This window comes from Bison bison, unplaced genomic scaffold, assembly GCF_000754665.1.
Source record: "Bison bison bison isolate TAMUID 2011002044 unplaced genomic scaffold, Bison_UMD1.0 scf7180017864461, whole genome shotgun sequence".
NCBI classification, from domain to species: domain Eukaryota; kingdom Metazoa; phylum Chordata; class Mammalia; order Artiodactyla; family Bovidae; genus Bison; species Bison bison.
The window spans coordinates 3,428,469-3,444,371 of record NW_011495023.1 but is presented as its reverse complement, the minus strand read 5'-3'; the positions used below and the strand labels follow the sequence as shown (position 1 = coordinate 3,444,371).

Genomic DNA, 15,903 nt, shown 5'->3' with positions numbered 1-15,903 from the left:
AGCATAGTTATATATTTGGAATGGAATGTTTGTAACTCTAAGTAACTGGAGAAAAAGAGAAAGTAGAAATGATACTGAACTGTGATAAGAAAATGGCAACTAGAGTGAACAGGAAATATAGAAATAAAATACTTGTTTGTTTTGAGCTCTTTGACATGGATAAAAATGCCATCTCCCAACATTTTTGTGTTTTAGAAGAGAAACTACTAAGTATTCTCATACGGCCATCACATTTTACATTTGTAAGCTTTGAGAGTGTCATGTTAAGCTGAAGGGATTGTGGGTTACACATGCAGGCTTTTGCTTTAGAGAGAGATGAGTTTCAATGCTGGATTCAACAAGTGTCTTCTGTGTGGCTGGGGGCAAGTTATTTATTCTCTCTGTGCATCCATTTCCTCTGCTGCAAAAGTCTCAAGGTATTATGAGGATTCGAAAAGAAAGCCAGAGACCTGGTGATTGGCATTCAGTGACTACCAGTTCAGTTCAGTTCAGTCGCTCAGTCGTGTCTGAGTCTTTGCGACCCCATGAATCACAGCACGCCAGGCCTCCCTGTCCATCACCAACTCCTGGAGTTCACCCAGACTCATGTCCGTCGAGTCAGTGATGCCATCCAGCCATCTCATCCTCTGTCATCCCCTTCTCCTCCTGCCCCCAATCCCTCCCAGCATCAGAGTCTTTTCCAATGAGGCAACTCTTTGCATGAGGTGGCCAAAGTACTGGAGTTTCAGCTTCAGCATCATTTCTTCCAAAGAAATCCCAGGGCTGATCTCCTTCAGAATGGACTAGCTGGATCTCCTTGCAGTCCAAGGGACTCTCAAGAGTCTTCTCCAGTTACACAGTCACAATTTTTGATAACCAGGCTTGTTCTATTTAGTTACATAGAAGTAAGTAAGTAAGTAAGTAAGTGTTAGTCACTCAGTGGTGCCCGACTTTTTGCGACCCCATGGACTGCAGCTGACCAGGCTCCTCTGTCCATGAGATTTTCCAGGCAAGGATACTGTAGTGGGTTGCTATTTTCTTCTCCAGGGCATCTTCCCAATCCAGGTCTCCTGCACTACAGGCAGATTCTTTACTGACTGAGCTACAAGGGAAGCCCTTAGTTACATACAACAATTTTCAAGTTTTAGTAGTAAAAAGAAATAAATGATAATAAAAAACCTCTCTTCATCTGTACTATACAAAACCTCTCTCCATCTGTACATATACTTTATGTATATGTAGATCATATAGTACTCTTTCATTCTGAAGTATTTACTTAGTTACTGAATTAATACATTATTTATTAAATATCAGTGCCAAATTACTTTTATGAGATGACAGTAAAGGTTACCAAAAGATATAAGAAAATCAGAAAAATATGTTATGCTATGTAGTATTACTCATTTTATCCTAATAATCCATATCATTATTCCTGATAAAATCTCCTTTTACCTGATGCTATGTGTTCGATGGCATCATAGAAGAGAAGTAAAGGGGACAGAGGAGGTACAAATAGGAGAAAATGAGAAAAATACCAACATACAACCTGTCATCATACAGATGTTATCATACGGTAATAACTATTGTCTAATTGGTATTTTCCAAATCTGTACTTTCATAAAATCAATAACATATCAACTTTGAACTTTAACTACATATTAAAAAAATAAAAATATATAAAAGGCAAATGAAAGAAAATATGGAAATAAAGAAAGACTGATTCTTCTCTTTGAAAATTATTGAACGAGGAGCCACAATAGTTGGGCAATAATTCAGAAAGCAGTATTTTTAGACATAGATATTGCTGATACCATAAGAAAACTGCATGCTAAGGTTTAAGTATTAGGATATAATATACACAACACAATATTATAAAGATAACATATCAGATAAGATTATAATCACCCCTCTTTACTTTTTATATGTTTTTTTTTTTCAAAGTACCTTTTGCATAAAGTAGATGAAGTTGTGCTGTGCTGTGCGTAGTCACTCAGTTGTGTCCGACTCTAGCCTGCAGTTCCCTCTGTTCCTGGGGATTCTCCAGCCAAGAAAACTGGAGGGGCTTGCCATGCCCTCCTCCAGGGGATCTTCCCAACCCAGGGATGGAACCCAGGTCCCCCACATTGCAGGTGGATTCTTTACCGTCTGAGTCACCAGGGTTAAGCGGGTCATTTCTGCATTTTCTAGTGGCAAGTACGTGAATTCTAAAACAAGAGGCTGCCCATCTTCAAAGACATGGATATTTTTCTGAGATGGATATTTTTCTGTATTTCTTTAGTTAATTCAAGTGTTTTTTTTTTTTTTTTCCACTTGAGAGATAAGAAAGCCTTCTCTATGTGTCCAGGGTAATATAGAACAGAGCCGTTCAACAGAAACAGTGAATCCCATATGTAGGTTTAGAATTTTTAGCAACACATTTTAAAAAGTAAAAGGAAATAGGTTAATCTTTAGTAATGCAACTTATTTAACTGAATGTTCCCAAATGCTATCATTGCAACATTTAATCAATAAATTCTTAATGAGATTTTCCTAAATTCTATTTTCTTTTGTATGACATATTTGAAACAGTGTGTAGTTAACATTTGGACCAGCTACATTTCAAGGGTTCAATAATTCCATGTGGCTAGTGGCTACCACATTTGGACAGTGTAGGCTGTAAAAGAAAGCCTTTTAGTCAGAGAGTTCAATATTCCAATCTCCCTGCCCATTTACCCTTGTGACTTAGTCAAGTTTTTCTTTCCAACCTTTTAAAGAATTAAGTATCTTCTACATCTCACTGTATTAAAAGGATGAAATGAGATAACAGAGGCAAATCTCTTACTGTTTCTGATTCTCAGGAAACATTGAACAGATGTTAGTTTTCTTCCTCTAAATCCCTCTGAAATTTATCCTTATTTTGTTTGTAAAAAAAAATCCTTTTGTTTGGGTTTTTGTGAATGGATAAGAACAACAACTATTGCACATCCATTCACAACCCTTTATGGAAACAGTAATGCAGGTAGACTCATTCTAGTGGCTACAGACAAAAATGTCTTTAACCTATATTACCTCCCCACCCTTGTAACACCTACGCTACTCCCCACTGGCTCCTGGGTGATATTTTTTTGAAGGCTCCACTTTTCCTTTCTTTTTCCTAGCAGTTAACTTTCCACACACCATACAAGCTTTTTATTTAAAATGCTTGATACTTATTTTTTGTTCTTCTCTGCTACAATGTCAGCCACATGACATCAGAAATCCTTTCTTGACATATTCAACATATATTCCAAATAACTAGAACAGCTAACAAAAAATAAAAAAGAGGGGAGCTCAACAACAATATGCTGTATGAATAATTGAAAAATATTTTTTTCACCATGTCAGTGTATGATTTGACTCAGACGGTAAAGAATCTGCCCACAGTGTGGGAGACTTGGGGTTAATCCCTGGGTCAGGAAGATCCCCTGGAGAAGGGCTTGGCAACCCACTCCAGTATTCTTGCCTGGAGAATCCCATGGACAGAGGAGCCTGGTGTGCTATAATCCCTGGGGTCACAAAAAGTCGAACATGACTGAATGACTAACACACACACACAATGTATATAATTTTATTTATCTGTCACACATGTGTAGAAACTCTTCCATTTAGTCACATGCATTTCTTTTAAGATTTTTTGATGTGGACCATTTTTAAAGTAGTTATTGAATTTGTGACTATACTGCTTCTGTTTTATGATTTTTTTTTTTTTTTGGCCCCAAGGCATGTGGAATCCTAGCTCCCTAACTAGGGATCCAACCTGCACCCCCTGCATTGGAAGGTGAAGCCCTAACCACTGGACCACCAGAGAAGTCCCCAGTTACATGTGTTTTTAAAGCAGTGGCTGAAGAATTACACAAATTACAAATGTTTTACTTTAACACTCTTCTCAGACTTTAATGTGATGATGATGATAAAGAATAGTAGAAGTATATTAGTAGTAATTCACTCCCCTTGGAGTATCCCCCAAAATTCCCATAAAATATAACATGTATTATGTAATAATAGTATTTAATAATACATAATACAAAAATTATGCATTATTATGTATAAAAATACACAATAAATTCCAATGTATTTTTTAAGGATCAGCTAAAATATGTACATATTTAAAAATCATATACCCTCAGAGCAGGAACTGGCAACCCACTCCAGTATTCTTGCCTGGAGAATTTCATGAGCAGAGGAGCCTGGTGGGTTACAGTCCATTGGGTCACAAAGAGTCAGACATGACTGAACGTCTAACACACACACCTTTGTTCTACAGCATTGTCTCTACCCTTGAGTAGCACGTGTCTTTATGAGAAATATGAAGGCTTGACTTATGATACACTTTCATATTTAAGGAGAAAAAGATGTATGTGTGAATGAGCCGATTTTACTGAAATGCCTGATATTTGTGAAATATCATGTCTTTAACCAGCCAACACTCATATTTAATCTATTTTTTCTTTATTTGTCTGTGGAGTGAGGAGCACAGAGTAACAGTGCAACCTTTCCAGGCAAATCCCAGCTCTTCCCTCTGATTCCTCCTTAGAGAGCCTGCAGGAACACCTCAGTCATTTTCGAGAGGTTGAGTAAAACAAAACACACAGCTAAATTAAGCTAAATGATAACAATACATTCAGACAAGGAACCTCATCTTTAATCTTACAAAAGAGTGTGTGAAGATTTACTGTCAAGTAGACTGACTAGAATTTTAATGGTTAAAATGAGCATGTGTTGGTACAGGTACAGCTGAATTCCACAAGCGTCACCATTGGCTTAGTCCCAGTATATGGATTAATGACTTATATTATTTGTCAGGGTATTTTGAGACTCCTTCCTTTAATTTTTTTAAGCAACATGTGATAGTATTACCTCACATTAAGAAATATACTATACAGAAAGATATAAAGATAATCGTGTAATCACTCTGAACCCTTCTCAGGGCCTTTCAAATGACTATGTGTCTAGTTTTGTGGGGCCATTTTGGTCTGTTACTGAGTTCTTTATGTTAGCCTACTGATCTCTATATTTATACCTCTGCTAATACCACATTATCTTGAATACCATTGCTCTCATTAAATCTTAAAATTGGATAAAGTAAAAAAAAAACCATATACCTTGAGTATCATTTGAAAATCTAATGAGATTATTTCAATTATTGCATTCATGTCTTCATTTCTACCTTGTGTATTTCTGAATATCAAATTCTTATTTCACGCTAGATATCATATTATCAGGGTTTTTTTTCACTTAAGTTACATTCATATTTTGTGGGAAATATTTTTTAAATATCTTTGAGAAATTTCAAATTTATACTGAAGTATAAAAAAATAGCATAATGAAATCCCATCTACACAAAATCCAACTTCAACAGTTTCAACCCATGGTTAGTCTCGTTTCTTCTAAATTAACACTCATACCCTCACTACCACTAGACTATTTGAAAGTAACCCAGAATACCAAATTACATGTTTATATGTTAAATATAGGTCAGTATATATGTCTACCATATTAGGACTATCATATTTCATAAATATATTACACAAAGATGAGTTATACTTCATTACAATCAAATATTTAGACAGTAGGAAATATATTTTATATTTATGTTAATATGGATATATTTATTGGAGCATAAATATATATATATACACACACATATATGTATAAATGGGAATATCTACATTCCCAATTTTTTCAGGAAATGATTATACTCCATTATAAATGGAGAAGGAGAACTGCTGTCTGCTTTCAAATCAAACTCATGTGCATCTGATTCGCAGCTTTCATCGTAAGCACAGGACAAGTTGGGTGAGAAGGAACTCTTAAGGCTCAGTAGTAAATAAACATCTTTCTAAAGAACAACAAGAACATATGACAAATGTCTACTGCACTGTTATCTCCTTCCTCTTTTTACATAATTGTTCTCTTTGTACGCCCTTATCTTTCATGATATTGGTTGTTTTTAAATGCTTGGTGATGCTTGGCTATCTATTTCAACTTTTGAATGAAGATATCTATATATTATAGATATCAGGAAAGATATATAGATATATCTTAGTATATAGATATCAGGAAAGAATATTCACTGCTGTAACCAGAACTGTTTTTCCCACAGAGTTGTCCTTTGATTGGAAGAATAAAGAGCAGGTGCTGGACAGGTGGACTGGGCACAAAGATGCACAGATGTCCCTAGGATGGGACAGTATTTCTCAACCTGGGATACACATTAGACTCCAGGAAAGTTCTTAAAAATCTTGCTGCCCAGGTCACAGCATTGACTGATTTTGTCAGAATCTTTGCAGGTGGATCCAGGTATTAATATTTTGTTTAAACTCTCCAGGTGGTTCTAATATTCAACCAAGTTTGAGAACCATCGTCCTTGGTTGTGAGGTGAAGGGTTGGCAGACAGGCAGATTGCCTGTTTGATTTTCTTTTATTCCTAGGCAGAGTTATCTTTCTTTATTTCCTCCTGAAAACTTAGGGTATGGATCCTGTATAATCCCCAATATAACCCTGCTTCTTTTACAGGATGTAATTAAATTATGATAATCATTTTGCAGGCAGATGCCTGGCTTTCCTTAGATGACATTTCGCTGATTTTATTCTGTGAGCAAAAGCTACTCTTGTGAGCAGTTGTGTTTGGAAACCACGGTCCTGGGAAGGAAATACAAAAGGTGGTGCCAAGTTCCAATTCAACCAGGTGTTCTGCATGCTGTTTCTCAGGGACTTTGAAGAATTCTTCACAACCTTTCCTGGTATTTGTATTAGTCAGCTCAAGCTGTGATAAATACCACAGACTGTGTGCTTCAACCACTGAAAGTCATCTCCTCACTGTTATAGAGTCTCAAAGTCCAAAATCCAGGTGCTGGCAGGGTTGGTTTCTCCTGAGACCTTTCTTCATGGCCTGAAGACAGCCAGCTCCATTGTGAATTCTTGCAGGGCCTTTCCCCTGGGTAAGTGCCTCCTGGTGTGTCTTCCTCTTCTTATAAGGACATAAGTTCTTTGGCTGCTGCTGCTGCTGCTGCTAAGTTGCTTCAGTCGTGTCTGACTCTGTGCGACCCCATAGATGGCAGCCCACCAGGCTCCCCCGTCCCTGAGATTCTCCAGGCAAGAACACTGGAGTGGGTTGCCATTTCCTTCTCCAATGCATGAAAGTGAAAAGTGAAAGTGAGGTTGCTCAGTCGTGTCCGACTCTTAGCGACCACATGGACTGCAGCCAACCAGGCTCCTCCGCCCATGGGATTTTCCAGGCAAGAACACTGGAGTGGGTTGCCATTGCCTTCTCCGGTTCTTTAGATGAAGGTCCCCCAATTCATGACATCACTTAACCTTTCAATTTCTTGAAAGGCCTTGTCTCCAATGCAGTCACATTGGGAGTGAAGGCTTCAACATCTGAATTTTGAAGTGGGGGGCACCATTCTGTCCAGGACAGTACTTTTGACTTTAATCTGAGAATATCTGTATAGTTTCCTTGGGAAGATCTATAGGGAACCATGTTCCCCTGGGCTGAGATTTATGCTGTTTTCACTTCACCCATTCTGATCCCATCTGTTTTTTCATTCCCTTCTGGAATACCTCAAACATTTCTGGTCGAAAGATGGGAATTTTCTAAAATGTGTGAAAAGTACAGTTATTATCTCTTTCTACATGTGTGTGTAGGTGTGCATGAGTGTGTGTGGATAAGATCAAAGTAAGTGGTCTGATGAACATGTGAGCGAGGGCTGGCTTTTGTATATAACACACCATTTCCCTGACCGAGCCTCAACTCTCCCTGCTCTATCAGAGACCACGGTGAGATGGCGACATAACTCATAAGAAAGAAAAGGTTAAGCGGCCCCAAATAAGGCCATTAAGAAGATTCAGGCAAAGCTGTACCTAAGGATAAAGCAAGACAGTGAAGGAAACAGCTTGGATGAAGCTCCAAACACCAGGGGTTCTGTTCTGAAGTGGGTGCTCAGTACACAGACTCAGAGAAGACCTTCAGCTCCTCTTGTTCTTCATCTCTGATGCAGGAATAATAATAGTATCTGTCCTGTCTGCCCAACAGGAAATACAGCTATGACCATCAAGCCTGTAGGGCTCTGTCAACTAACTACCAAGTTAAGTTCTGTTTGTTGAACACTTAAGGCTTTAAATTACTAACATACGCATTAGAGTGTTAGTATCACTAAGATTTTTTGCAGCTTTACTTTTTGACCTTGGGCTGTGAGTAGAGAATTGCACAACAGTAAGTGTGTGGATCATATAAGGAAATACACTCCATTTCAGTTATCTTCCAAACATTCACTTAATTCGGTTTCCAACACATTGTGTGTGGTATTTAGAAGGCACTCAGGAAAACTACACTGCATTCTTTAATCCTAAAAATTTGTAAAATACAGACAAACATAAATCTAGGTCACATGAGGCCTACATAAATACTCATTAAGGTCTATTCAATTATAAATTCTGGAAAGAATATAAAAATAGCAAAAGATGTGACTTTGGTATACCCTATCAGAGTTTATACTCTAGTTGTAGAGAGAGTTGATTTATTATAACATTAAAAAGAAAATAAAGTTATGAGGGAAGGGAAAAAAGAGACAGCAGCCTTCTGCATTTTGCCTCTGTTAATTTATGTCATGCAAATGTCATTCTTGCCATTAAAACTCGTATATACTCAGTCCAAACACTATTCATGTGCAGACTGGAGAGTAGATTAATGCTTGCAGTTTCTCTCTACAACTTTGGTGATGGCCCCAAAAAGACTCATAAATAGGCCTGTGATGGACATTGAGAATGCCCTCCTTATGTATCTAATTCTTCATCTTGGTAACAACAAGTGAAAAGATCCATAAACGCAGCTTTAATTAACAGCAAGGTTGTGATGCTTCGAAAAAGACCGTGGGTTCTTTGAATCTGTTGGCCTTCTCATAAAGAATTTTGTTTTTCCCAGAGGGTCAACATTAATTAATGTCCTTACAATCTATTTAGCAGCCCATTGTCTCAGTGATGCCTAAACAAGTTGAGTGAGCTGTAGTGGTGTAGCCTGGGTGATATAATCAGGCCACTTTGAAAAGAGCACTCCGTAAAAATAAACTGTCTCGCACAGTAATTAACAGGGAGGATAATAAAGTATTCTGTCCACATGATTTCTTTTCCTTATCTGTGAACAACATGACTTGTATACCATATTGCATAAAGAACCAGACGGAGGACTTTTCATGTGGTCTTTAATGAACTCACACTAGCTATAAAAGTTAAAAAAAAAAGAAAATAAAAATAACCATTAATATTCTTTAAATTACATTAAAAAGGATCAATAGATCACTCATGTTTGTCTTTTGGGACAATGCATGGAAGCTTTCTCATGTCCATTGATTATACTTCTTTTTCTCTAAACTATTATATTGTGCTATATTTCCTAAAGGAAATCAGTCCTGAATATTCATTGGGAGGACTTATGCTGAAACTGAAACTCCAATACTTTAGCCACCTGATGCAAAGCACTGACTCCTTGGAAAAGACCCTGATGCTGGGAAAGATTGAAGGCAGGAGGAAAAGGGGATGAAAGAGGATGAGATGGTTGAAGGGCATCACCAGCTTGATGGACATGAATCTGAGCAAGCTCTGGGAGTCATTGATGGACAGGGAAGCCTGCATGCTGCAGTCCATGGAGTCACAAAGAGTTGGACACAACTGAGCAACTGAACTGAACTGATTATATTATATTGTATTATATATTATATTATAGGTTAACTATTATATTTCTTCTTGTTGTTTATTTGCTAAGTGTTGTTTGACTCATTTGCAATCCCATGGATTGTAGCCCACTAGACTCTTCTGTTTGTGGGATTTCCCAGGCAAGAATACTGGACTGGGTGGCTATTTCCTACTCCAAGGGATCTTCCCAATCCAGGGATCAAAGCTCATCTCCTGTACTGGCAGGTGGTTTCCTTATTACTCAGCCACCAGGGTAGCCCATTATACTTTTACATTTTCCCTAAACTGAGCCTACAATAATTTGTCCCACTAGTAATATTATACAAGCAGACATGCTCTGTAGTTTTAAAATACTGTCTTAAGATGAGGAAAGACTGCTACAGACGTTATCTAAAGAACTCATGGGCATTAGTTACCTAAATGTTACTCTCTGGATCTTGTGTGAAGTCGCTCAGTAGTGTCTGACTCTTTGCAACCCAGTGAACTGTAGCCTATCAGGCTCCTCCGGCCATGGGATTTTCCAGACAAGAGTACTGGGGTGGGTTGCCATTTCCTTCTCCAGGGGATCTTCCCAACTCAGGGATCAAACCCAGGTCTCCCACATTGTAGGCAGACGTTTTACTGTCTGAGCCACCAGGAAAGTCCCCTCTGGATCTTAGTAGCAAATAAATATCAGTTTATTTCTCTTAATTTCTCAAGGAAGAGAAACTAATATTTATCCTCAGAGACTATCAGAAAAGGTTAAAAGAAAAAAGTTCCATCTAAATGCATATTGACTGTTGTGATGTTTGTTATACTGAAAATGTTAGGAAATAATTTAAGAATTTACTGTTAGATAATTTTATAAATCATGATATACATATCCACAAGTAGAATACTATGATATAATTACAATTATGTTATTAAATGTACTGCATAAGATAAATTTGTTCACAGTATGGTTTTTTTAAAATTACTTTATTTTTGTTGGCCAATGTGTACATTAAGAAAGAATGGCAGGAGACACAGATATGAAGCTTAAAAGTAGTTATACTACTCTATTGGAATGACTAGAGTTTTCTTTTTTCTGCTTATTTAAAATGTTTTAGAAAAAAAATGTATTTCCAGTCATGTAAAATTCAAGAAAAGAATTCTTGAAGAAAAAAATTTAAATATTAAGGATGAAATGCATTAGTTTAGGTTTTTTTAAGAAGTAAAACTTAAAAATATCCACCACATTTTCCACAAACATATAATTGGGCTGCTATCATGTATGCTGGCATTTCTTTTGAGGTGTCATTCCTGGTTTCAATTATTCTTTTTGTTTTTGGATTTATTTCTCCTCTCCTCTACTTCAACTCTGTCACCCATTTACATAATTCATGTTAATAAACGAATGTATATCCCTTCTCATCTTCTTTTCCATGTTCACAGTGTTATTCTAGAAATGTTTACATTTGGAGTTAAATGTATGCACAGATAAGAGGGCGGCAGTCATTGTTGTTTTAGGAATATTAGATCACTTCGCATGATTATTTTGCATGCTATCTCCTTTAAGAGTATCTTTTGCAAATCCTTACAAGTCTAGTGTATGGCACTACATTCTTTTCAGTGGCTGCGTGATATTGTGCACTGTGGATTGAATCAATTACCTCGGCTATTCCTCTAGATTTTTGACAAGGGACGATTTTGGCCCCTTGGTGGTAGTTGTCAATTTCTAAAGATATTTTGAGCTTTCAACACTGGAGAGAGGAGTGATGCTGGTATTAGCTGGAAGAGGCCAGGGATACTGCCAAACATCACGGAGTGTACAGGGAAGCTCCACCGCAATTAATTAGATTGCCAAAACACTCACCAGGCATACTCTGACCTCAGTGTGTTTGGCACTGGCTATTCTTCAGGCTAGAACACCCTCTCCTTTGGTCCCTACCTGTATCACTCTCTCTCGCTTCTGTCAAGTCATTTTTCAAATGGCATTTTCTCAATGCAGCCTATTTTGACCAGCTTATTTAAATTACAACCCTCCCCCAATCCATCCACTAGCCTTCAGGAACCTACTTCCTCTATTCTTTCTTTCTCTAACTGACCATATAACTTTTTTACTTATATGTTTATTTATTATTGTTTCCCCTTTCTAGAATACAAACTCCACTGTTGTGATGATTTTTGTCTGTTTCATCCTCTTAATGTTTCCCCAGGTCCTAGAATGGTGCTTGGCATTTAATAAATGGATAAATAAATGAACAAGTGAATGATTAATGATTGTATGAATGATGCATACTCATGTTGAAAGTGAAAGCCACTCAGCTGTATTTGACTCTTTGTGATCCCATGGACTGTAGTCCACCAGGCTCCTCGATCCATGGAATACTCCAGGTAAGAGTACTGGAGTGGGTAGCATTCTGTTCTCCAGAGGATCTTCCCAAACCAGGGATGGAACGCTGGTCTCTGGCATGAACATTTTTTACCATCTGGACCACCAGGGAAGCCCCATGTTCATGTTACTTCCCATTTTTTCAACCTCAAACAATGTTGAAGTAAATATCCTTACATACATATGCTTACATAATGGTCTTTATATTTCTACATGGACAGAATGCTTCCCCAAATGGAAAACTTCCCACAACCATGAATGAGTGTCTTTCCCCCTCTTTCCCCAATTCCATCACTCAGTCATCTGTGAGTAGCTTCTGAAAATCCTTTCCCATCTTATTAATTTGCATTTTTCTGATGAGTTGCAAACTTGTGCATCATTTAATATATTTGTTGATTATTTGAATTTGTTCATCTGTGAATTGGTTATGCAAATCTTCCCTTGTTGTTAAAACTGCCATTTCTAATAAGTCTATAAGAGTTACCTACCTATGTACTTGCAATATGTAAAGAAAAGAATTTTTAAATCTATTATATGCCTGTTGATTTTGTTTATGAAATTTTTAGACCATAATTATAATTTTATATCTTTAAATACATGTGGTTTATTTATTTATTGTAGCTTTTGGAAGGTAGATACTTCTTTAAATTGCACATAGCTTACCCTATGTTTTCTTGCAAGAATTTTATTATTTTAACTTGTTATATTTATATCATTAATCCATTTAGAATATATGGCTGTATATGAAATATTCAGAAGAAAAACTAGAATTTCATTTAATTTCCTTCCATGCAGATAACTAGCCATGCCAGCATCACACTAAATAATACATCTTTTTCCCAGTGAATTAACCTTTGTTATATACTAAACTCTTCTAATTATTTACCCAAATGCCTTAATTCTCTATCCTGTTCCACTACCCCATTACCTGGTATATACTAATCTCATCTGTTTTTTAAGGAAATAAAAACTTGATGAAAGGCAGAGGAAATACAACTTGACAGGTCAAAAGGAATAGAAATATTCAACCTGAGGCTGAATTAGGAAATAGCTTTAAACAAAAACGCACATCCAAGCTGTAATTGAAATCATGATATTTTCAATCTGCCTGGAATATATAAATAACAAAAATACTGTTCTCATTTATTGGACATAGAATGGCTGAGCCAATCTTGAACACCCTTTCTATGAAAAATTATTTTAATTCCATGTAATCTTGTTCTTTTTCATTGAGCCTATGCTTCAATTATTTTGGGGAATGTTGTATTAATTAGAGTTCTCCAGAGAAACATAGCCAACAGGATATGTGTAAACATAGAAAGGCATTTATTAAAGTAACTGGCTCATGTAATTATGGAGGCTGGCAAGCCCCATATTTGCAGAAAGAAAGCCAACAGGGCAGTGGAAGTCCAAAGGCAGTCTGTTGGTGAGTTATCTTTTGCTCAGAGAGGCTGGTCTTTTTTGTTCTATTCAGGTGTTCAACTGATTGGGTGAGGCCCACCCACTATATGGCGTGTAATCTGCTCCAAGTTTACCAATTTAAATGTTAACCTCATCCCAAAATACCCTCCAAGATGATACATAAAATTAATCATCACAATAGTTAAGATGATTTTTTTTTACCTCAAAGAAAAGCTAGATTTTATCCCTAAGAATAGTTTTGTCCCTAAGAAAATTTATCACTGAAAAAAGTTATTTTTAATTCCTAAGAAAGTTTGACTCCTAAGAAAAGTGTTAAGCATCAGGCAAAATTTCACGTTAAAAGCAAACAAGAATACAAGTTTACTTCCTGACTCTATCACTTGTAAAATCATTTCAGATCACCTCATTCTCAAACCACCGGCAGGAAGCAAAACTTGTTGAGTTCATTGATGCTTATTCCTTCTATCATCACTTACCTTTTAAATCACTGCCTCTGCACTTTAGAAGGTCTGGAATGAAGCTGATGGCCATCTTGCTATCACTGTGGTAGCATGCCAACTATATTCTTTTGTCTACTGCATGCATTAATTTGAACATCCCCTACTTGTCCTTGCACCAATTAAGAAATTTTAAGGCCATCTTTATTGCTGTTATTTAGTTGCTAATTCGTGTCTGACTCTTTTTGCAATCCCATGGATTGTAGCCCAACAGGCTCCACTCTCCATGGGACTTCCCAGGCAAGAATACTGGAGTGGGTTGTCATTTCCTTCTCTAGGGGATCTTCAAAACCCAGGGATTGAACCCATATCTTCAGCATTGGTAGGTGGATTCTTTACCATTGAGCCACCAGAGAAGCCCTGGGCCTTTAGGGTACCATAAGTAAAATCTGAGTTTCTTAAAATATGAGTCATGGATTTCTTTGTTGTAGCAATATCAGTTCTACATCTGTTAAATAATTCAGGGGATAACCAGAAGGAACTAACTCTCTTTTCATAAAGGATACTGAGTTCTATCTCCACAAAGACACAAGGAAGGCACTCTGAGGTTCAGTTAAAGCAGATTACCACCCAGTGGACTCTTTGGCCTGGCTATCTCTCCTAGATTTACCTGGTGTGTGATCAGGGTCTGGACTCAATGCTTCTGTAGGAATTCCACTGCCAATGGCCCAATCCAAGTCATCTTGAGAATCTTGAGTAAGATGGCAAGTTGTGGTCCAGTTTCCTGAAGTTGTTTCAAAACTGCAGCTTCCTGCTGTGCCTGTATATTGGCCTAAGGAAACAAAAATATTAATGGAGTGTTCTGGAAATGTATGTCACATTTGATATTACACTTCATTTGTGATGGTTTAAAATTATTATGTGCATATTATATTATTTAAAAATTTAAAGAATCATGGCATTTGTGTTCATTGGATATATCAGTTGTACACTGAAGGTTTTTTTTATCACAGAATCTAGAAGTGCATGAATACTGTCATTTAGCCGATAAGGATTTACATGAATTGACTAGTAACATTTAAAATGATAGATAAAACTGTATCTATACATGAAGAATGAATATAACATTATGATAGTGCAGATAATTCAGGTCAAATAATTCAATATTTCCAGTTGTCTGGATGATTAATTTAGTCCCTCTGTCCACTGTAGTGCTTGAACAGCAAGGACCATTAGAGAGGAAAAGTCAATAATTAAAGAAAAGTTGCCTTTGGGAGAAGTAGTAAACAATGCAGGATGCAAACCCTCTCTGCTACCATACCCATTATCCACATAAACATTTAAGAGCCAGTCACTAAATAATGAAAGAAGTTCTCTTCTAAAAGTGTTGACTGATAACTCATTAAAATATTAAGTTGTTCACAATGACAAAAATTACTAGATAATAACTGCTTGTCTACTAGTCATCTGTGAAAAGTGCCATCATAACACCCTGATATCTGCTTTCATTTTTCTTTAATTTTCTTTTTGCATAGCAGTTATTATTTTTGAACATTCACTGTAAAAACTGTGTTACAGAGACAGAATGAATTATTGGATGGTTTAATCAGTATGAATCAACTGAGATTGTCATTGACTATTTTTGCTTTTTTGAAAGATGAAATTTGTATTATTTTAACACTTCTTCTCCAGGTGGTTTCTCATTCCAAACTTTTTCTTAACATAAAACTATTATGAGCATGTATAGATACATTGTCACAAGAAAACTTGCTGTTAACATGGATGCCAGACATTAGGTATTCAAAGCTTTACTATTTTTATAGAAACCTTTCTGAATCTCTGAGAGTATTTTCATAAAATATCAGCCTTTTACTTCTCTGGCATGATTGCATCTTATTTCTATAAACTAGAGTCATTTTTAAATATGTACATTTCTTTCATTCATTCTCCATGACTTATGATCCATTGGTTTTTACATGTTTATTTATGGGCTCTGTATATCCT

At 36.7% G+C, this 15,903-nt stretch overlaps 1 protein-coding gene across 1 annotated transcript in view; it reads right to left on the bottom strand.

The window, feature by feature from the left end:
- Positions 1-15,903, bottom strand: part of MALRD1 (MAM and LDL receptor class A domain containing 1) — a 559,293-nt gene that overhangs the window by 168,176 nt on the left and 375,214 nt on the right. The window contains exon 31 of the mRNA XM_010859895.1: positions 14,570-14,731. Within this exon, the coding sequence (XP_010858197.1) occupies positions 14,570-14,731 (162 nt within the window). The remainder of the gene's footprint in view (positions 1-14,569; positions 14,732-15,903) is intronic.